This window comes from Eptesicus fuscus, unplaced genomic scaffold (genome assembly GCF_027574615.1).
Source record: "Eptesicus fuscus isolate TK198812 unplaced genomic scaffold, DD_ASM_mEF_20220401 scaffold_68, whole genome shotgun sequence".
Classification (NCBI taxonomy): Eukaryota; Metazoa; Chordata; class Mammalia; order Chiroptera; family Vespertilionidae; genus Eptesicus; species Eptesicus fuscus.
The window spans coordinates 3,557-27,752 of NW_026557632.1; the positions used below are offsets into that span (position 1 = coordinate 3,557).

At 39.5% G+C, this 24,196-nt stretch overlaps 1 protein-coding gene across 1 annotated transcript; it reads left to right on the forward strand.

Annotated features, from left to right (window-relative positions):
• The first annotated feature begins 560 nt into the window (after positions 1-560).
• Positions 561-23,706, forward strand: LOC129148504 (ankyrin repeat domain-containing protein 26-like). The gene is made up of 6 exons (XM_054713486.1): positions 561-603; positions 7,360-7,644; positions 8,184-8,395; positions 9,693-9,909; positions 19,765-19,810; positions 23,127-23,706. The coding sequence occupies exons 2-6, from the start codon at positions 7,426-7,428 to the stop codon at positions 23,261-23,263; spliced, it is 831 nt and encodes a 276-aa protein (XP_054569461.1). The 5' UTR covers positions 561-603; positions 7,360-7,425; the 3' UTR covers positions 23,264-23,706.
• Positions 23,707-24,196: the final 490 nt, after the last annotated feature.

Genomic DNA, 24,196 nt, shown 5'->3' on the forward strand with positions numbered 1-24,196 from the left:
CCAGTTATATATTATAACTAGAGGCCTGATGCATGAAATTCATGCAAGAGTAGACCTTCCTTCCCTGGCTACCAGCATCAGCTTCCCTCCAGCTCCTGGGACCAGGGCTTTCCTCCCTCCAGCTGCCAGCAGGCACCTGGGACCTGGGCTTTCCTGGCAGCCCCGTCTTCATCCTGAAGGACTTATGGTCTAATTAGCATATTACACTTTTACTATGGTAGATAATAATATATGACTCTAACAAAGTACATCCAGGGTATGGCAAAAAGGTGGTTTATAGTTGTTTGTATGGGGAATAATATAATAATTAGTCATTAACAATACAAGAATAAACTCTGTAAACCTTTTGCCCAATTATTTATGTGACGTTATACATTATATTATTAACATAATATAATAATAATGTGATTAATAAAATCAGTAACAGAAATATCTCACTAGGCCATTGTGAGGCAACTTCAAGAAGAACTGGCCGTTGTGAGACAACCTCAACAAAAAATATCTATGATAGAGGCTTCACTGGAGGTTGAATCATGTCATCCTGTGCATGTACAAGATAAGACACATGACTTCAAGAAGGAACTAGATCAAAGCAGAAGTCAAGTATGTATGATATTTAATCTGTCATCAGTTAATCTATAGCTGGTTAAATAATATAGAGTGTTTTATGATACTACTTTGCATGGACAACTTTCTTTTGCATTTTCATTGTGCTTAATTTATTATAATTGTATTATCTTTATAATTAACTTATTTCTTAAACCTAGCTATTATGCTGTCATTGGTATTTTATGTTTTTCTTATAATATTTACTCTTACGAAAGTTGATAATTATGCATCATTCTTCATAAAAGCCAAGAGGGTTTTTTTTTCTACTAAATAATAGTTTTAGTGACATCTCCATTATCATGATGAGGCATCCAGACAAAATCAGAGGATGATGCTTAATGGAATGTTCTGGAGCTTTTTTTTTATTTCTTCATTTTGGTGAATGAATATGCAATAGATTTCAGAATAATTTGTATAAGAAGGTTATTCTACAAACCACTTGAAATAGGCATATCCTTCATTTTCTCTCACTTAGAAATATTATGAAAGCATGGAAATGTTCAGATCATTGTAGTATGTACATCCACAACCAATAATTAAGAAAATTCAACCTAGATCCACTAATGGATATATTTTTAAAAACTGTATTGATATAATTCACACATTATACAATTTTCCTATTTAAATTATGCAATTCAGTATTTTTAAATATAATCAGAGAGTTGTGCATCTACCACCTCAGTCAATTACATAATATTTTTATCACTCCAAAAACAAACTACACACCACTTAGCAGTCACTACCAGCTCCTCATCGTGCCCTGCACCAGGCAAATAACAATCTCATTTCTGTCTCTATAGATTAGCCTATTCTGGATATTCTGGATATTTCATGTTTATGCAACCACACAAATTAAAGTCCTTTGTGATTGGCTTCTTTCACTTAATGAAATATTTTAAAGGTTCATCCACATTATGGCACATAACAATATTTTATTTACTTGTTTGTTTTTATTGCCCAACAATACTTCATCGTGTGGCTCTTCCGATTATCCATTCATCACTTGATGGAACTTTGCATTCTTTTCACTTTTTGGCTGTTAGTAATTCAACTATGAGCACTATTGTTCCAGTCATTGTGTGAACATATGTTTTTTCTTTTCTTGTCATGGGATTTTTATCCTCTGAGATACCTGGGCTGATTTCAGCATCTCTCAGACTTTACTCATGCTGTTCATTCTGTCTTTTCAGTTTCTATTGCTCGTACCTAATCCTATATCTATTTTGACCTGGCTCTCAATCTCCCCTCCATGAAGTGTTCTCTGTCCCAACTCTCATTTACCTCATTCATTTCAGCACTTGTCTTCTCATCTCTGCAGAATATTTTAGCCCTTAATTCCCCATTGTCTTAATTTTCTTCACAAGAGATAATCTTGTATTTCTATGTATTAATTTGTCTGTGGGGCATATTGTTTGATACTTGAGGCCCAATGCATGAAATTTATGCAAGAGTAGTCCTTCCTTTCCCCGGCTGCCAGCAACTGCTTCCCTCCAGCATCTGGGACCCGGGCTTCCTCCCTCCAGCCACCAGCAAGCACCTGGGACCTGGGCTGGCTTCCCTCCAGCCACCTGCAGGCACGCGGCACCTAGACTTCCCTCCAGACCCAGGTTTATCCAGAAGGACATTCAGAATGATGTCTGGAAGGATGTCCAGACTAATTAGCATATCACCCTTTTATTATTATAGATAAGGGTATTATCTTTGTATAAACTGAACATATTTGAGCTTAACTATTGTTAAGATACAATTAAAAACTTTATATCACTGGGGGTCTTGGAATTCAAACCCAGATATTTGATGAACACAATGTTAAGGTAAAGAGTCTGAATTGGCAAGAAGAAGATAGCTCTAGTTTTCCCAAGCCTTCAAACAATATAATTGAGTAAAGCTGTGGAAAGAACTTCAGAAGATTTTTATAGATCAGGTATCTATGAAATAAGAAATTATTATTATTATTAAAGGCAAATAATTGATAATCTGACACTTGCAAAAAAACGTTTGCATTGTAAGAGGAAAATAAGACAGAGAATGCTGGTCAATATTCTAAGGGTGAAGGTGCCCCCAAACTCAGAACATAACAGTAGTACATTCAAAGTAACACCAATAAGAATCAACATAATATGGACAGGATTTGTTATCTATCAGGATGATCCATGTCATTCATGGTTTATGAGTGTGTGGTTGAGGTTATTGTTTATGAGGAGCAAGAAGGGAGAAAGAAAAGTACAGATGACCGAAGTTAAGGGGTCAAGGCCAGAAATGTTGATTAGGGAATCTGGTTTGAAGTGTTGAGAGTTAAGGATCTCTGAGAAAATTATAAGAAGGGAATAGACTGCTCTCTAGAAATCTGAATCTTTTTTACTTGAGTCTGAGGGCCAACGCTCTATCCACTGAGCTTAACTGCTTAGGGCTGAAGCGAGCACATTTTTTAAAATATATTCATCATTTGATGAACCTTTGGGTTACTTCCACTTTTTGGTGTTGTTACTAATACTTCTATAAACATTCATGTCCAACTTTTTATGTGAACATATGTTTTCATTCTCTTGGGAATATAATTCCAAATGGAATTGTTGAATAAGATCGTTAGCCTTTTGAGAAACTGACAGAGTGTTTTCCACAATGGCTGTGCCATTTTGCATTTTCATTGACAGTGTATGAGTGTTCCCATTTCTCCACATTCTTGCTCACACTTGCCATTACCTGTTTTTTGATTGTTGTCATCCTAGTGGGTGTGAAGTGGCATCTTATTATTGGTTTTGATTTGCAATTTTTTAATGATTAATGATGTTGACCATCTTTTCACATGCTTATTATCCATTTGCATATATTCTTTGAAAAACTATCTATTCAATTCCTTCACCCATTTTTTATTGGATTGTCTTTTTATTATTGAAGTGTAAGAGATGTTTAAATATCCTACATACAAATCTCTTATTAGAGAAAGAATTTTCAAACATTTCTTCCATTCAGTAGCTCACCTTTTCATTTTCCTGATGGTGCCTTTTAAAGCACAGAAGTTTTTGATTTCGATGAAGTCCAGTTCATCTATTTTTGTCTTTTGGTTTCACATCTAAGCTTGAAGTAAGGCAGAGGAAACATTGTATTTAAATGGTGCCAAATCCAGTCATGAAGATATACACCTATATTTTCTTCTAAAAGTTTTATAGTTTTAGCTTTTATATTTTGAGTTAATTTTTATTCATGGTCTGAGGTAGAGGTCTAATTTTATTCATTTGCAAGTGGATATCCAGCTGTCCCAGTATAATTTGTTAAAAAAGACTATTCATATCTGATTTAATTGTAGGGCACCACTGTCAAAAAACACTTGGCCATAAAGGTGAGGGTTAATGTTTGAATTCCCCCTTCTACTTCACTGATGAATAAGTCTTTCCTCATGCCAGTAAAAAATCAAATTTTATGAGTATCTTTCCCAGTCATCTTGCATAGTACCAGCTGTTCTATGTAATAATAATAAAAAAGTCAGTGTAGTGGAATGTTTCTACCTCTACTTTTATGGAGATGTCTTGTTTCTTGATAAAGCCTATGGCCAGCTTATGTTTTGCTGATTCTGTGACATGATGGGAAAGTAGGCTTACAAATATAATACCAATCCTTTTTTCTCCATTCAAACCTTAAACCTCTAACCCTGTGCCTCCCACTTCACTTCCATTTCCATGAAATCTTGGTCACAGGATCTGCTGGCTTAGCCATTTTCTTAATTGTGTTTAACTCATAATTCATAGACTTGCCAGTAGATTTCACTGCCTGGGGAGGAGTAGGTTAAAATCTGGACTGCTACCTTTCCTCTTTAGAAAGACCTGAACTTGAAATCTCAAATCGTTTTATATATATATATATATTTCAGAATAAGAGAGAGAGAGAGAAACAGCAATGAAGAGAGAGAATCATTGATAGGCTATCTCCTAAACACTCCCTACTGGGGATTGAGCCTGCAACCCAGGCATGTGCCTTTGACCTGAATTGAACCTGGGATCCTTCAGTCTGCAGGCTGATGCTCTCTCCACTGACCCAAACCAGCTAGGGCTGAAATCTCAAAATTTTAAGCCAATTTGTTTCCCATGGAGAAAAATTGTGGTATAACATAAGCAGGCTTGAAATAAGATAGAGGAGAAAATGTATTTAAATGGTGCCAAAAGGCATTGCAGTTGTTTGCCACTGAGATGAAAATGATTTTATAATCTTATGTTTCCTCACCGAGGAAAGGAAAGCTTACTCCTAACTTTGGAGTGCTTCTCTGTAGCCCTTGGCTTTTGGCTCTGAGACTCTGCTTTGTTCTTTTCATAAGAAACTAGTGGCCTGGTACATGAAATTCATGCACATTAAAAGGGAATTAATTAGAGGAAATATTTTAATATCGCTATTTGGCCTTTCTCTATAATAGAAGTGTCAGAGATGGAAGAAAAGTAGTAAAATGTACATGAAAATCTCCCTCCTGTCAGAGTCTAGGGTGTGCTGTGGTACCTAGAGTCAAGGACGGGCTCACCAGCCATACTTGCTTTGAAAATGCAGGTGACCCAGACCTGGCCTGCCTCACTCCCATTGGGTCAGACCCAGGATGGCCTCCAATCCCTCTACCTGCCCAGGCTCCATGCAGCCTCAGATCCCTGCTGTTTGGTCGTGACGTTACAGAGTCCCAGATAATTTGCATATTCCTCTATTATATCGATAGATGACCTGTGCTTGCAGCTCTTTTTGCAGCCTGCTTCCTCCCTGTGGATCATCTAAGGCCCACAGGCTCTTTTGATTGTGTATTGTCTTGGTCTCTCTTAAAGAGGCGGAGCTAGCAGGCAGGGTTTCCCTTACTAAAATTCTCTTAGAAGCTTTGAGTGTCCAGTTAATTTTTTTGGGATTCATGGCATTCGAAAAGCTACCTGACAACTAGTTTTCAGATAAGCTCTTCACCTTGGGCTTCCTGGAGGTGTTATAGCACAGTGTCTTTAACATCCTTACATTCTGAAAATCCTTAAAGGACTTTGAGGCACTACATAAATGTTTCTGAGGTTTTAAGGAGTTTTGTAAATGTTGGCTTCATCCTGAGACCATGTTTTCCTGGAACACCCTGGATTTGATGTTACCCATAGCCATTTCTTTATTTTAGCATTATTTGACAAATGGACAGTTGGAAGAAGGTATAAATAGGAAATGGATATTTGAAACCCATCAATCCAGGTTCATTTTTTTATAATTGTCCTTCTTCAGCTTATCTTTCTCCTTGATTTCACTTTAACCAGCTTCCTAGCGAGAATACCTGTCACCTTCATTTCATTGTCATTGTGTTCACTTGCCCAGAAACCCTTGCTGTCAGCCTCCTCGGGAGCCATCAGGCCTCCACTCAGCGTTTCTTAGAGGCCCTTTTGGTTTTCATTCTCACACTTCTCTACATTATGTCAGGTTCCCCCGGCCTCATGTTAAAAGGGACTCCCACACATGTGTGTGTGTTTCTTTTTAGTGTCAATACCCTGTTTTTAATGTCAGTACCTGTGCCAGTTACTTATTGCTGCTTAATAACCCCCTCCAAACCTCGTGTCTTAAAGCAGCATTTACTTGTTCACAAAACTGCAGTGAGGCCAGCTCATTCCTTTTCCACTTGCCACCAGCTGGGATGACCTGAAGCTGGGAAGTGGAATCATAAAGGCTTGTTCATTCATGGGTTTGTCAGGTGCAGCAGGCTTTTATCTGGGAGGTTCGCTGTGCAGTCTCAGCTGGACACAGTGTGAGGACTGGCCACGTGGCATGGGCTTCTTCCTTCTTCACAACACGGTGGCTGGGTTCTCAGGGTGAGCTTCCTGAGAGAGAGAGTCAGATGGCATCCAGATATAAAAGTCACACAGCAGTCACCATATCCTATTCACCAGAACCCAGTTAGCACTGAGGCCAGCACCTATTTAGTGGACAAGTGCCAAAGAATCTGGAGATGTGCTTCAAAAACTTGGCATCCCTCACCTTGTCTTATCAATAACCATGGTATGTGAAGGAAAGTAGTTCTTCCCAAGTCATGATCACTAACATTCCAGCAGGTTTGTTGTTGATGATGATGATGTTGTTTTGTTTACTATGTTCCCTTATTTTGAGAAGTAACAGAGGATTTCAAGATAGGACTATTGGATTAAGCCCCCACCCCTATTTTTTTTTTTTATTCTAAAAAATGTAGGGCTCATCTTGCTGGAGTTTTACAGTGAAAAATGTGATTTATCTGTAGCCCAGGGAATCATTTCTTCTTGGAATGCAATTCAAATGAGCATCAAACATTTGTAGTTCAGTACAAGACTTACGGCATTAGAGTCTATATTTATAAGACTAATTAATTAGTCTCCTTTTGAAAGTCTTTCTTTGGGAGGCATGTGTTGATTCAGTCCTGAATACCTCAACATGATATCCCTAAAGCTTTTTTTAAAGGTTACAAAGTGTTAAGATGGGGGAAGAGGAAAGGGACTTTCTCCTAAACGGCCGCATATAGATATTTTGTGGAGGAAAGACATGAAACAGTCATAGAAAAAAAATTATAAAATTAAGTGCAGACGTTTTGTGGCAAAGATGACAACAGCAACTATACTTTTGTGACTCCTGGTCATTTTAACTTTGGTCTTGATTCTGAATAATTTAAGGTTCCACATTTGAAGACTCTACCAATATACAGGTAACATTTTATTGCAACTGAATTCATTTCAAAATTTCATACTGGTGTCCACACCTTCATAATCAAACTATATTCTTTTATTCATGCAGAATGACGAGCTTATAGAAAAACTGCAACCTGCATCTTCAAAATGTATAGATCAGGATGAAGAAAAGATGCCTCAACAGCAGTTAGCAATGGAAGCACTTCTAAAGGAATGTGAAGAACTAAAGAATACAGCAGAGAAATGGGAACAAGAAACAGTAAACCTCAGAACACATATGGAAACGAATATGGTAGAATCCTGTGAAGCAGAAGAGTATAAAAAGAAGATTGAAGAAAGAGCAAGACAGGATGTAGCAGACAATTTTAAACAAGTCTATTCATTTTTACAGGTTAATTTATTGATTTAATGTGCTTTAATTCATTTCACTGCAAATTACCTTTTGGATAAATACAGTATTTTTGCCTTTCCTCTTCTTCCATTAATAGCAATTTATTCTGTATATTTCTGGAAGGAAGGTGGCATTTTTTTTTCCTTTACAGTATTTCAGTTTCCATCCTTATTATCACTAAATTGATATTTCCAAATGATTCGAAATAGAGGATCATTTTATTTTTAAGACCAGTTGATGTAAAACAAGACTACCAGGAAGAATTGGTAAAAAACGTGATTAAGTTATATGTTTTACTTTTAAAATTTTAAGCTAATTCTATTATTCTTTGAATGATCAGATTACATGTGTACTAATAGAAGAATATTAATTTTATAGCTCAGATTACATTCAGTGGACATTGTTGATAACTTTTTAAAATTTCAGCTTTGTTCACACTTAAAGCTGATCTCTGAGTCATTGACTCAAAACTAAAGAAAACAACTGTAACTGGACAGGGTATACTTACTTTAGAAACGTATCCTTTTTATTTGCTCTAGACAATAAGAGAATCTCAAGAAAAGTCAGAGCAGATGATAAATAAACAGGCTTCAATAAGAAGACCTTTGGAACTCAGAAATAAAGCGCTGGAATTAGAACTCTCCAGAGTGCAAACTTCTCGAGATGATAGCAAACTAGAATTGGAAATACATAAGCAACTCTACCAAGAACAGTTGGAAAGAAGAAAGCGATTGGAAAACAAAGTAACTGAGTAAGTCAAACTCAGAATCAGAGAAAATAAATTTAGCTCATTAATTAGCTTCTAAACTTAAAATATAATTATTATTGTGCCAGGTTCATGAGATTAGCAGGACATGAAAGCTAACTAAATAGTTTAACTTTAGAAAGGGATGTTAGTAAATCAACTTACCTTTCAAAGGTTATTCTAAGTCAAGTTTTATCTCTCCCCCTTTTTTGCTTTTACATGCCTTTACTTTTCCCCTTAATATTTCCATGTAGTTAACCGGGTCAGTGTCCTGAAGCTCTAAAATTTAGAAGGTGATATTACTATAAAACTGCTTGTCACAAGGCCCCTAAATAGAAATACTTAAGATAACATCTTAAACACAAAGAGTTAAGTGACACCAACAAATTCTGGCACTTGGTAATTTTACTTTCTTGATTGTGCCCTTTGTTATTAACACTAGAGGACACCTTTAGACAAACTATCCTTTATAGTTTTTCTACTCTATAAAAAGACATGCATGTTAAATTGGAGGCCTTGTGCCTGAATGTATGCATGGGTGGGAAGGAAGGAACTCGGGAAGTTGGCTTGTAGACTCCATGCGCCCCCTCCCCATAACCCCATTGAGGGGAGAATTTGTATATTAGGCTTTTATTATATAGGATAGAGAAATATTCACATAGGGGTGAGGGGCAGTGTAATTGACAAAGTAGCTAAAAATAATGTGATCTGTAGGAGGAGGGTGTGGGGAAGACAGAAAGGGCAGATCCCACCTCCATCGCCTTGGTAACAATGTTATAAGCAGTGGCCTCTGGAGCTGTTTTCGGTGATTTGATCACCAGCCAGCCTATCTTGTTCTCCCTTAGAGGCTGTTGCTCTAAGTTATGCCTCGGTGTCAAATGATTACTATCTCCAAGGTAATGAATGTATTGTACAAGGTGGTGAAGGCAAATCTTGGCAATGTCTTTGAGGGATATTTTTTTTCATCTCTAAAGTGGCTACAAAGTGTGTCCAAGGGCATCTTCAAGGGTCTTGTAAGTACAGCACTTCCAGAGGCAGCAAGTATTACCTGATAAGCAGTCTGCATCACTGATAGCATTCTACTTTGGCTTCCTTAGCTGGGACCCCAACTTCCTACTGCCTTGAAACATAAGTGCTTTTTAAGAAAAAATGAAAACCTATACTTAAATTGAGTAAGTCTGATCTGATACATTTTCATTGCTAAAATGCTACTAAATGGGAAATTCCACTTACTATCCTGGTTACTTTAAAATAATGACAGTCACTTAGGGAAAATAAAATACTAAGCATTTGTTGTTCACAGTTTTCACTGGACTAAGGAGAGGCTAGCTGAGGTCAACACCGAACTTCTCCAAAAGGAACAGCAGAACAAACTTTTGCTCAACGCTAAGATGAGGCCAGTTCTGGAAGCACCTCCTGTTGGAAATCTTAACACTAGTTTTCTGCCCAGGAGAAATTCTACTAGAAGAGAAAACTTGGACAGTCCTACCTCAAGATCATATACTTTAAATTACCAAAAGGTTAGCTATATTATCTGTTTTCCCCTTGGGTTTTAGATTTCTGATATAATTCTTGTGTTTAATTGGGGGAAATTTTGAGTTGCTTAATTGACTTACGTAAAATTGCTGAAAGATGCTTAAATAAAAATCTTAATTATTGTGCTAATATAGAAAGGAGATAGAAATTTCATAATCACTTTTAAATCCCTGGATCTCTCATTTTCAAGAGATATCTATCAGTAACTTTATTCAATAAATATGACTAACATGACACAATTTAAACTTCTTAAAAAGCTGCATTTCAGTTTGATTTTCAAAATTATGTATTACTAGAGGCCCCGGTGCATGAAATTTGTGCACTTGAGGTGGGGGGGTGGGGCCGGGGTTCCTCAGCCCAGCATGTGTCCTCTTGCAGTCTGGGAGCCCTTGGGGGATGCCCTACTGATGGAGGGGAGTGGGCCTACGCTGGCAGTAGGACATGTCTCTTTCATTCTGGGAACACTCGCTCCTTACCGCCTGTCTGCTCAATACTCCTTACCACTTGGCTCGCTGCTCCCTGAGTCCGCTGGCATATTAAACAGTGTCCCTTCTTTTCTTTAAAGCATGGCTTGGTTTTTCTTTGGTCTTCTACAACAGTTTCTCCTTTCAGTTGAATTGCATATTAGCCTCTTATTATATGGGACTAGGGGCCCGGTGCACGAAATTCATGCACTGGGGATCAGGGGTCCCTCAGCCCAACCTGCCCCCTCTCACATACTGGGAGCCCTCAGGGAATGTCATACTGATGGCTTAGGCCCATGCCCCACGGGGAGCAGGCCTAAGCTGCAGTTTGGCCTCCCTTTGTGGGAGGCAACCGGGCTGATCAGGGGAAGGCACCAGCCCCATCACCCCGCTCCTGCAGCCATTGCCAATCACCACAGCCACCAAGGTGTTTTCATCAACACGGACTCCAGTTCCTTCATGAAAAAATGACAACTTTCTTTAGGCATTTTCAAGATGTGTCTTTCATACGCTATGCATTTATTTATTTATTTTTTTATCCTCACCTGAGGATATGTTTCCATTGACTTTTAGAGAATGTGGAAGAGAAAGGAAAAGACAAAGAGAAACATCAAAGTGAGAGGAACACTTTGATTGGTTGCCTCCTGCATGAGCCTTAATCTGGGCCCCGGCCAGGAAGGAGCCTGCATCCTAGGTACATGCCCTTGATCAGAATCACACCCAGACCCTGCGGTCTGCAGGCCCAGGCATTATCCACTGAGTCAAACTGGCTAGGGCAGGATATGACATTTCATAGCCTTCCAGCAGCTGACCTTCATTTTTTTCTTCAGAAGTGTGGTGGAAATACCCTAGATCACCTTTTTGGATTCTTATTACCCAAGTTACAAAGAATATTACCAATGGAATACAGGAAGCTTAGCCAATGTGCAGTCAGAAAAGGTGTTTCCTCTGTAGTTCACACCAACCGCAGCCTCTGGCCGGAGCTGTAGGCCTGGGCAGGCCCCTCAAGCTGCCTGTAATCACCGGCTAAGCCTCTGTCCAGGCCTGCCCAGACCGAAAGCCTCTTGGGCAGGAGCGGACCCCCAGCTCCCTGCAATCAATTGCAGGGGTCTGCTCCGGCACCAGGCCAAAAGTCTCTGCCAGAGGCTTTCAGCCTGATGCCACAGCGAACACCCAGCTACCTGCGATCCATTGCAGGGGGTCCATTCAGGGCACCTATGTATGCAAATTAACTGCCATCTTGGTTGGGTTAATTTGCATACTCGCCCTGATTGGCTGGTGGGTGTGGCTTTGGCGTAGCAAAGGTGGGGTCAATTTGCATATTACTCTTTTATTAGGTAGGATTGTCTAATAACCAGTGGTATACTTGGAGATGCTTTGGCTTACTTCCTAATGGATTTTAAATTGGTGATGCTTCCTAACAATTTTTAAGTTTTGCTGAACCCCAACATTTCCACCCCTAAGCACAAGTGAGTGATTGACGTCTAAATACTTACCCAAACATGGATGGTTGCTACTTAAATGAAATGGAGATAAACCCTTTTTATGAATTAAGTAAACTTGTAGCAATAAAAGGATTACTTTCTGTCTTAAGTGAAAATATTTTTCACCTTCTTAGGTCAGAGAACAGTGTTAATTGTTATTTACTTCAGCATTTTTATTTAAATTGTTATAAAATGTCTTGCTGAGCAGCTGTACATTTCATAAAATAGTTCATTTAGCAAATATTTGGATTTTATTTTAAAATTTATGTATTAATATTTTAAAATAAAGTTTACTTATGTCTGTTTATGTTGACAGCACTTGAATGATTGATGACTAACATGGCAATGATAGGGAGTCTTGAAATTGCAACTAGCTTTCATTGTGTATAAGTTCTATTAAAATATTCCTTCTTCATCTTATTGTTGAGTTCTTCAGCAACAGAATTCCTGTTTGGTTCTTTTTTATACTTCTCATCTGTTCAGTAGAGTACTCCTTCTGTTCATTAATTTTATTCCTGAGCTCATTGGACTGACTTTTGAGTTTTCTTGTATTTCGCTGAGGTTCTTCATGACTATTTGGCTATTTTGATTTCTCTGTTCATTTAGATCACAATCCTCCATTATTTTGAGATTCTTTCTTGAGAATTGTCATTTTCTTTCTGTGTTAGTGTTACTATGGTGGTCCAGCCTGCTTGATGTGTTGTTCCGCTGCTGGCACATTTGAAGTGGTGAACACTTTTCTTACTTAGGAATGTGGTGATTTTCACAATTCGGCAGGTTGATAGTTTCAGGTCTTTCTTTTGTATTCCAGGAGATGGTGGTATAGCGCATTTTTTCTTTTCTCTTACCTGTACTACTGAAGCTTAGGAAGGGTGTGCAGTGAGTCAATGTGTGTGAGGCTTACCCTTGGACATGGGAATGGCAGCCTGGGTAACAGGGTGGTGGGTGCCAATGCCATATCCTGGTCACCTGGGCCTCAGGCACCCCATAGTAGTAGGTGCGGGTTAGTCGAGTTGAGGGGAGCCAGTTTGTGTGCCCACTGAGCTGCTACCTCATTCTCTTTGGCCACTGGCAGCATTGTGCTGTGGCCTAGAGGCTGGAGACTTGGCTCTGCTGCTGCTACTGGTCTGTGGTGGTGTGAGCACAGCTGTAACTGGGGAGGGACCTGGACTTGGGGAGCAGGAGGAAATGCTGCTGGGCAGTGGTGTGGGCACTGCACCCTGCCTCTCCCACTGCTACTGTGTGTGCTAGGGCTGTACCTTCAGCCTTGTCCTGGGAGAACTGCAGTAGGGGCCTGTCCTGATCTTCTCTCCATCCTCTCCTGCACATCCCAAGACGCCCACTTTCAAGGTTGAGCAGAGGAGCCTTTGTTGGGTTCTAGATGTCCACTTGTTGTAGATTTAAGGGGAGACATACTTTGTCATGATGCTGATGTCACATGCTGAAATCTCCATTTCAATCAATGCACGATGGTTTATGGTTTTAATGATGTTTTTATGGTCTTTTTCATGCAGAGAAAGGTAGCACATGCCTGTGCTAAATGAAACTTCAACCAGTTTTTTCATTTTGCTGCATCATAACATATCATAGAAGAGCAAAGTTAAGAATTTTTAGACAGCCTTTTGGGAAAAGAAGGTCTCAGTAGTACCAAATTTGTGAAACTGGGCTACTGGGTACAACAACAAAAAAATGAAATGCTTTTGTAAATTATTAATTAAATCTATGATGCAGAGTTGAAATATTTTCACCAGAAAATCAGAAAATGTGTCGTTTTACAAAATGAAGAGGAATGAGTATGTAGACGTAGAAGCAATGCAAGGGAAGACTTTTGTGGATTTTGTTTGTTTAATTAATTTTTGGGAGGAATGAGGTGTTTACTTTTAGTATTTCAATATACATTGAAGAAAATAGTTGATTTTAAACGTAACATTGTAGTTTAAAGACAGACATAGATTTCTTGAAGGCCATTGGTTTGCCAAATCATGATAGACTTAGTAATAGAGAGTATGAAGCACCAATCTAATAAGATATAAAGGTGGGTTGACAAAATTTCTATAGCAATTGTTGTTTACAAAATTCTTAGACCTAAAGAAAGGAGGTGTTTTGTAGAGTTGCTGGAAATGTTATTGTTGCCATTAGGAAAACAATGAATTGTATGAGAAGTGGTAGCATGTTGTCTAAAATAATAAAAAGGGGTGGGTTTTGGGTTGGGACATTACAAAACAACAGACTTCTAAAGATTTTTAAACTATGGTTCTAAAGAATAAGTGTTAAAAATAAATCAATGTTAAATTTGTTTATCAATCCCCTTTATTTGCAAAGTTTAAACACTTTGGATTATTCCTACTGTGGAGTTCTATGTTATTCAGCATTGTTTTTCTAACTTTAAGAACAATGATTTGTATAACAAAGTATCGCTCTAATCTGTGATTTCAGCTCTCTCCATGTTCATGAAATTTAGGTTTGTTGCCTTTGTCATCATTACATGAAGTTTAGCCTTGCCCGATTGATTCCATTGTACTGATTTCATTGTACTGATTCCACTGAATCTGTACTGGGATAGCTTGCTACATATCTGTTTTGCTAATTCTTACTGTTAGTTTTCACATTCTAGATTAATTCTTGATGTTTGCCCAATACATCAGAAGTGATTTGACAGTTTTATATAAATGTGTTATTTAATGACCCTATATAATAAAGAGCTAATAGGCTAATTAGACCAAACAGTGTAATGGCAGTCTGGACATCCTTCTGGATGAATATCTGGAAGACCTTCTGGACTAAGCCGGGCTGCCAGGGGCGGTGGAGGCTGTGAGGGGCTGGGAGAGCCGGACCCCTTGCACAGTTTCCGTGCATCGGGCCTCCAGTATTATGACAAATTACAGAAGTTAAGTTAGCTTGAGCAGACATATCACTAGATTTTCTTGCTCATAGAATTGTTTCCTTAGAACTGAAAATGTAAAAATTTATTCCAGACAATTTTATAAAGATACAGTTCCTCTAATTTCAACATTTTTTATGTTCAAAATTTTTCCTGTATTTGTCTTCCTAACACAATGGGTGTCATGATAGTCCCTCGTTGTTTTATTAAATCTCTATTGCATAGGGAGACTCAATTTTCCATTGATTGATTTTGGAGTTTTGGTCCACTTCTAACACTTTCAGAAAATATTAGAATTCTAATGATTTATTTAACTAATAGTTTTCCAGTTCTCAAATGTGTATTCAGTTAGCAACTCTTTGTACACAAATACATGAAAGCTAAAACAGTTACTATTCCTAAGTCTATAACTCTGTACATGGCAAATAGAACATTGTGTCTCGACAGAAGGTTGAGTCTCATTACTTCCTGAGGAAACACAGACCCCATGTTTACATCACCAAGGCAGTACCTTTCTTCTCTGCATTTTACCTCTATTCACTAGCAGGTATGCTAGTTTCTCAGAAGGCAGAAAAGAGCTTAAAAAACTTGTGTATCACATCAGTTATATCCTCTAGATAATTCCTCACGTCTTCACTTATTTTGTCCACTTAGAAATTGTCCTATAGTCATTTTATCTTTTAAAGGATACAGATATTGCTTAATTTCTTTCTATCTTTTTTTCATTCATTTTTTTTCTGTACTTAACTTTTCAGCTCTCTGGTCAGCAAATTTTTCCTCAGTTCCTTTCTCTGTAGCAAAATACATGTTTTAACATTACAAACTGATAATGTATTTCCTTCACTCATTAACATATTTATAGTTGGATAATGAATTGCTATGGTGAAAATGGGCAAATGTACTTGTCTTTTTTACGTTTATATTACATTTAATTTATAACATTTAAATTAAGAATATCAAAATTTAACTTAAAAGTATCAATATTTACTACAAATATATTACATATGGGACTGTGCTTGTGTGTGTGGTTTATATGTGTTTATCAAATTGGTCTCAAAAAGAGAAGGCAACATTATTTTCTAACCTATAATATCAAATATAATTGGATGGTAGCCTATCAATAAATTAGTCTTAATTGAATGACATATTTGTATTTGTTGTGTTTTGCTGTGTTGTTGGCTTCTCTATATTTTTCTTTCAAAAATGTAACTTCCCCTCTTTAAAGTGGGGGTTGCTTTGAACAGTGTGCATTAAGTATAAAGTCAAGGAAGGAGAAGACGTTTCTGTAAATGTGGAGTAGTCACCTTTCTTGATGGAGCTGTGGTGGGATAGGTGGCAAATAACAGCCCTGTTTCGCTCTTGAGATTAGATCAGAGGACTCAGGCAGATGGAGATGGGCTTACTAGCTTGCTTACTCACACATGGTAAGGCATAGGAAAATGGGGTTTAGATGTGGGGTCACAGGGCTTCTGAACATTCATCCCAAGTCAGGCAGTTTCACTCCCAGCTGTGAGTGGAGGAAAGAAATACCTGACACCTGTCCCTGGTCAGGCTGCTTCCTGCAAGGAGAGAGCAGACCCAAATTCATGTGACTGTGGGCAGACATGTCTTTTCAAAGAAGTGTTTGGGAGCTAAGCAAGCATCCTTAGTTCCTTTTCTCAAGTGCACACATCAGGTAAATCTCATGTCCTCTCGTGAGGAAGGTAGAGAGAATCTAAGGCCTCATGTGGAGACTGCAGGGCAGAGAAGTGAAGGTGCTCCTATACTTTGTGATGGGGTTAAATCATAATGGAAATTAAGTTCATGGCTTGTGTACAGACCACCTAAGGATGAAAGAGAGTGGGCAGAAGTATGCTAGATGGTAAAGAAAATCTGTTTTGTGTTTTAAATTTTGCTATAGATAACCCCCAACACAGTTAATTTATTTGTTGATTGATTTTGGTAAACCAGCTTTTATTTGGAGGGAATGGATAGTTCCTTTAAGGAAAAATTTCCTTAATTTAACTGAAGATTTTGTACTTTAAGTTTCTTGTCCTGTGGCTAAATAATTTGTGCTTTATAAATTGAGTGTAATGACTGCTACTAATAGGATTTATGATATTAATTTCTGTTCCTTAAATTTTGCTCATTGCTTTAAAACTTATAATTGACTTAGAAGCTATTATTTTGTCTTATGTCAAAACATTATTGAGCTACATGACAGTTTTATATATTCTTTTTCTCTGAGTTATATTTAAAATTTATTATTTTTCTTGAATATGAGGAAGGAGCTAGCACAGAACCTTATGCTCAGGGAGAAGCCTTAGAGCCCACTTTGGGCCTGCAGCTCATTGGTTTGTGACCTCAGGCAACCTCTAATCCCTCTGAGTCTTTGTTGCCTCTTAGGTCAAATTGGGCACTTGGACTAAATCAGTGATTTTCATACCTTAAATTTTTTTTTCAGACTTGAACTTTTATTATAAATTTTGCATGAAAATTTTTAGATAATAAGACAAATCAAGCTGCCTAACTGAAGGGGGATGGAGACTCTGAAGCTCTGCAATCCTGCAGTTTCCCCCAGGGGAAACAGATTCCTATGGGACAGAGTTTGGGAACTACCAGTTCTGAGAAAAGTCCTTCTAATGACAAATCCTTTGAATTGAAAGTTGCTGGCACATTGTTTTCATGTGTATAATGTTCTCCCCTTTCTATATTGTTGAAAATGACACAATAGAAATAAATGTCAGATGTGTTCTCTTTATTATCGTTGGAACTTCAGGCTCTTTCCTCCATCTGGACACAGTCCTCACCTAGAAATAAGCATAATCATCACAGAAGTAAATATTTAGGAAAGGAGCTTTTGTGGGAACAGATAATAATGTTCCATCGGTAGTTTCTTAATTCAAGTTGTATAAAAATGGGCTGCCACTCCCATGTCCATTAGTAAAATAATACCTATTTTATTAATGGTAACATAAAATTGATTCAATGAAAGCCTCGGACTTTATCTGGTATGGAGCTATTTATTTTACAAAGTCTGTCTAGTGTTGTTATCACATCATCCATTTAAGAAGTCCTGTCTATCATGCTATTGTCAAAGAAGTGTTATGGAAACAGTCTTTGAAAACACTGGGGAACATGTTAGTCAACAAATTTGTCTTCACGCCTAACATTTGTAAAGGCATTGGGTATCACATGATAATGATCACCACAGTGTTTAATGTTTAGTGTACACTTTTAAACCCTGTGTCGGCATTGAGTGAGAGGGTACCTTTTATAAGAAGTTTTTTAGTAAAAACACTCTAGATCAGGACAATCTGTAATAATAAAAGTGTAATATGCAAATTGAACAACTGAACACCAGAAGGACCATCCGGACGACTTTCCAGATGACCACGCTATGACACTCACTGGAGCCAGGCCAGCCAAGGCAGGTGCCATGAGATTGCTCCAGGGACCCTACCATCTCCCCAGGATCACCCTAATGAGGGAGACCCAGGCCATCCGGCTGGTGGCGCTGTGGCATGTGAGCAGGGCCTCCCTCTGCGGGGCTATCAATCTGGGGGCCCTGAAATTGATCGCCCCACAGAGGGAGGCGCATAACACCAGCCCAGGACATTGGCGAGTGTGCAGGGTCGGCCAGCCACTGACTCGCAGAGGGAGGCGAAGGCCAGCCAAGTGATCCAGCGCACACCTGTTGCCTGCAGAGGGAGGTGACAAGTGGTGCTGGAGCGGGAACAGTGCAGCACAGATGGCAAGCAGTGGCAGCGGCCAGGGTGGGGCCAGCTGGCAGCAGCCAGGGGAAGGAAAGCCCCAATAGGCCCTAATTGCTGACCAGGGCTAGGGACCCTCCCCTAGGGGTCCTGGATTGTGAGAGGGTGCAGGCCAGGCTGAGGGACACCACCTCTCCCCTCCCCCCCTCACCCCCGTGCATGGATTTTGCATATTGGGCCTCTAGTGGTAATATAAAATTTGAAGTATTCCCACACATTTCATAATTAAGAAGACTGTAATTCTAATTGGTTGAGTTTCCAAATTTAGTTCTCATTTCCAGAAATGAAACAATATTGCAATTACAGCATTATATATTGATTTTTGTTGTTGTTGTTATTAATCCTCTCCTGAGGATATTTTTTCCACTGCTTTTCAGTGGAAGGGAGGAAGGAGGGGGAGAGAGAGAGAGAGAAACATCCATAAGGGAGAGACATATCCACTGGTTGCCTCCCGCGTGCAACAGCACTGGGGGTGGGGGGGCAAACCCGCAGCCCAGGTATGTGCCCCAGACCAGGAATCAAACCTGCAACCCTTAGATCAACAGACCTATGCTCTAACCACAGAGGGAAACCGGCTGGGGCTATGTATTGATTTTTTTTATTCCTCAAAGATTTTCTGAAACCTTTGTTGTTCATATGAGTTAAGAAATGTGTAGGCATAATAACAGACAGCAACATAGTTTTAGTTATTGTTTGCCAGTAGAATTCTCATGTGACCTCAGTACCACTTTTCTCATTTTAGGTTGAAAAATTAATAGCATAGAACATGCCTTAAGATTTTAATTTTCAAAAAGTATAGGAATAGGAAACTCATTTTAAAGAAAAATCAACTTAAGTAAAAAAAAACTAAGCTTTTATAAATAGCAGTTTTTATTGGAATTACAAAGTAATCCATTCAGTGTGAAATGCGACTTGACTTGCTTAAACTTCTTTGAACCAATGGTATCAAATATCACTTTTCTGAAGTTATGCTTATTCAATAGACCAATAACAATTGTATTTTTTTCAGATTGATCTAAATAGCATTATATATGCCTGTTCTCAATAATTAAAATGAATATGAATTAATTTTATTTGATTATTTTTCTGTTTGTTCAATCCCGATTGCTCTAGTCCCTAAAAGTGGTATTTAAAGGACACATTTTATAAGGTATATATATATATATATATATATATATATATATATATATATATATCATTCCTCTAATAATGTCTCCTTTTAACTTAAATACTAATAATAATATTTGACCTATTTCAGATGTGGCGGGAATTTGAAGAAATTCTAACTAGCGAAGAAAAAGAAGGTATGTTGCCAAAATTTATTTTTTATTTTTTTATTTTTAAATATATTTTATTGATATTTTTACAGAGAGGAAGAAAGAGGGATAGAGAGTTAGAAACATCGACGAGAGAGAAACATCGATCAGCTGCCTCTTGCACACCCCTTACTGGGGATGTGCCCGCAACCAAGGTACATGCCCTTGACCGGAATCGAACCTGGGACCCTTGAGTCCACAGGCCGACGCTCTATCCACTGAGCCAAACCAGTTTCAGCCAAAATTTATTAATAATTTTAGATATCCTTGATTTTGTGAACAAACTGAAAATAGGAAATGGCATCTGTTTCCATGTTTGGATAATATATACTGCATTCAATATTTTATTATTTATGCAAATGAAAAATGTGAAATATAAACAGTCGTGAGGAAAAATATACTTATTCCACATGGAATCATCATGTTTTACAGCTCTTTAAAGATCTCAGAAGTCCATGTATCTCTCTTCATTTCTGGCTATTCCCTTCCTTCCCTCTGCTCTTCCTATGTACTGTTGACTTGCACACTGAAACAATAGTCGGAAAACAGGCTTCATCCACTTCTCATGTTTTGCTAGTGATATAAGGCCAAATAACCAGACTCATCTAGTAATACTGAGTCAAGCCGCTACAGTTCATCTAACTGCCATCTCCAGTCATTGACTTTGTCATTGTTTTACCTTTTACCCTCATGAAAGACTCCAAATTCCTTTGGATGGTGTAAAAACTCTGAAATCCACTTAGTTCTTGGCAAATAATTCAGCTTTATCTTTGCTACTTCCATTATGCTGCCCCTTTGCTCTAGCAGCTAGCTAAACTAGATATTTCTAGGTCCACAAATGTTCTTCCTCATCTCTAGTCCTGGCATCTGCTTCATCTGTTTGTTCTTCAGATATCAACTTATATATCACATTCACCAAAAATCAACACAAAACTGGGATGTCTCCTCTGTGTGCTCCCATAGTGCCCTGTGTTATACTTGGTGGTGGTATCTATGACTCAGAGAGAAATTGCCTGTTTGTTTGTTGTTTTTCAGTTTATAGTATACTAGAGGCCCGGTGCATGAAATTCGTGCATGGGAATCCCTCAGCCCAACCTGCACCCTCTACAATCCAGGAGCTCTCAGGGGATGTCCTACTGATAGCTTAGGTCCACTCCCCATGGTTCTCTGCTCTCTGCAGGGCCTGGGGGTTTCGCTGCAGCCATGGAGATGAAGCCCTCATGCCCTGCTGTTCACTCTCTGCCTGCATCTGCCATGCACCATGCAAAGGAAGCCCCAATGCCCTGCAGTGTTCTCTGTCTGCCAGGCCTGGGGGCTTCGCCGACACCAACACACTAAGGAAGCCCCCATGCCCTGTTGTCCCAGCTCTGTCTGCCTGGCCTGGGGCTTCCCTGCTGCCACTGCGCTAAGGAAGCCCTTATGCCCTGTTGTCTGTGCTCTGTCTGCCATGTCTGGGGACTTCCCCGCCACTGCCCCACTAAGGAAGCCCCCCAAGCCCTGCTATCCAGGCTCTGTCTGCTGGCCCTGGGGGTGTTCCCGTCACCTCTGTGCTAAGGAAGCCCCCATGCCCTGCTTTCTGGGTGCTGTCTGCCAGGCCTGGGGGTGCTCCCACCACCAACATGCTAATGAAGACCCCAAACCCTGCTGTCCGGGCTCTGTCTGCAGGGCCTGTGTCTTCCCCACTACCGCCACACTAAGTTAAGCCCCCAAGCCCTGCTGTCTGGGCTCTGACTGCTGGGCTTTGGGGAGCTCACTCCACCTCCATGCTAAGGAAGCCCCCATGCCCTGTTGCCCAGGCTCTGTCTGCTGTGCAAAAAGGATCTGTCTGCAAAAAGGATCTGTCTTCCCCGCTGCCGCTGCGCTAAGGGAAGCCCCCAAGCCCTGCTGTCCAGGCTCTGTCTGACATGTCTGGGGGCAGATCCAGCCTCGCTGCTTGGTCCCCATGAACCCCAGCGGGACCGACAGGCCCAGACACTGCAGCAGCGGGGCTTAGGGGACAGGGTGCCACCATCTTATAGCTATGGGGGCTGCCATTTTGTCACGGAGGGACAGTTAATTTGCATATTACTCTATTATTAGATAGGATTAGAGTTCCAGTGCACGAATTGGTGCACAGGTAGGGTCCCTCTGGGTGGCCTGCAGGGATCAGGCCAAAACCCTCGGTCCAATGCCACCTGCAGCTCCTACCTACCCCTCCCGCTCATCCCAGCCCCATGGTGCCTGCTCGGGATAGTGCCCAGTCAGTTCTGATTGGGAGAGGCTCACACTGCCACAGCAGCGCTTGCCATCCATGAGCCCCACCTCTGACACCCTCCTAAGGTATCAGACTACGGGATCAGACTGAAACTGGCTCTCTGACATCCCCCGAGGGGTCCCAGATTTCAAGCGGGTACAGGTGAGGCTGAAGGACCACACTAGTGCATGATCTGGCCAGAGAGGAACCATGGGAGGGCTCCAGGGCATGCCCCCCCCCCATCTTGCTCTGTCCCAATCAGCTGGACCCCAGCAGCAAGCTAACCTACCGGTTGGAGCATCTGCCCCCTGGTGGTTAGTACACATCATAGCAAGCGGTTGAACAGCCTTCCTATTATCAATAGCATATTACACTTTGATTGGTTGTTCTGTTGTTCTGCCGTTTGGTCTATTTGCATACTACCCTTTTATTATATAGGACTAGAGGCCTGGTGCACAAAATTTGTGCCCGGGAGTGGGGAGGTTCCCTAGCCTGTCCTGCTCTCTCTCACAATCAGGGACCCCTCAAGGGATGTCCAGCAGTCAGACATCCCTCTCACAATCTGGGACCACTGGCTCCTAACCATTCTCCTGCCTGCCTCTCTGATCACCCCTAACCACTCTACCTGCTTGCCTAATAGACCCTAAATGCTCACCTGCCTGCCTGATTGCCCCTAACCACTTCTGCCTTGGCCACCCTGTGGTGGCTTCATCCAGAAGGACATCTGGAATAACATTCAGAAGATCATTCAGCTGTCTGGTCTAATTAGCATATTATGTTTTTATTATTATAGATGACTGTTCAAGGTTCTGTGTCACCTTCATTTTGTAACTACAGTGCTTATCAAATTGCCTTTATTCATGGTGTCTAATTAATGAATGAAGGACAGGAAAAACAGAATGTCTGATACTTAGCCATGATACCAATTAATTCAGTGTGCAACCATTGGCAAATTATATTTCATAGTATTCTTGTATTGTGTATTTTAGTCAGATATAGATGTTTTTATTCTCCTTAACACTTATTCTTAGTTGTAGTTTAGACAAAGAATAGAATTCTTTTTCTTTCCAGGTGCTGCTAACTTTGAAACTGAATCCTATAGAGCTTCTCCTGTGGCATCAACCTATCAGACAAGTTCAACCCAAGATCTACTTCTGAAAGCACAAAAAGAATATAAAGAGATTTTGCTGAAAAAGTACCTGATCTAAAACATAAACAGTAAAAGTTTATTTACCAGACTGTTTGTATAACATTTTGTTTCCATTTTACACATGATGTGTGAGATCTTTATTGAAGAAAAAAATTTTTATCATATGTGTCTGATGAAAATTTACATAGTATTTTAAACTGTGTTTTTTGGGGGGCACCTAAGTAAGGTTTAAGCATATTTTGTACACGAAGTCCAGCACTATTGAGTTTTACATACTCAAACTGCCCAAATACCAGCTGTTCAAACAACACCCAAACAAACAACTTGTCACTCATACTTTAGTGATACTGGTTGATTTTTTTTATATATTCCAATTTTTTCACAATATTTGGTCCTAAAGATTTTGATATCTGCTGCTATGGCTACTAAATGGATATATTAAAATTATTATAGTGCCATTAGACTTATGTAATTTTAAATACTGATTCCAAAATCTTTCCTCCTGGGAGAAATAAAGTTTGCTTTTCTGCTTTTCCATTTACTGATTGATTTTTTTTTTTTTTAGAAAGCGTCTTAAAAGTATAGAAAGATCCAAGTTTCAGTAAAAAGCGCTCTTTTGCCCTGAACCATTTGAGAGTAAATTGTTGACTCCATGCCACCATGCCTTATTCCTTTAGTATATTCCACTTGTCTACCATACCACCTTCACAGTCAGAAAATTCACCCTAATATATTCCATAATTTCATCCTCGCTTTCTTTTCAATTTTTGCCACTTGTCTGTAGTATCTCTTATAGCATAAAGACCCTGTTCAGATCCATGGGTTACACTGAGCTGTAGTGTCTATTCTTCTTCAGTCTGGAACAGGTCCTTAGTCTTTCCTTGACTTTCATGACCTTGAATCTTTTGAAGAGAAAGTTCCACTAATGCGTGTAGAATGTCCTACAATGTGGATTTTCCTGATGTTTCCTATGATAATATTTAGATCAGAC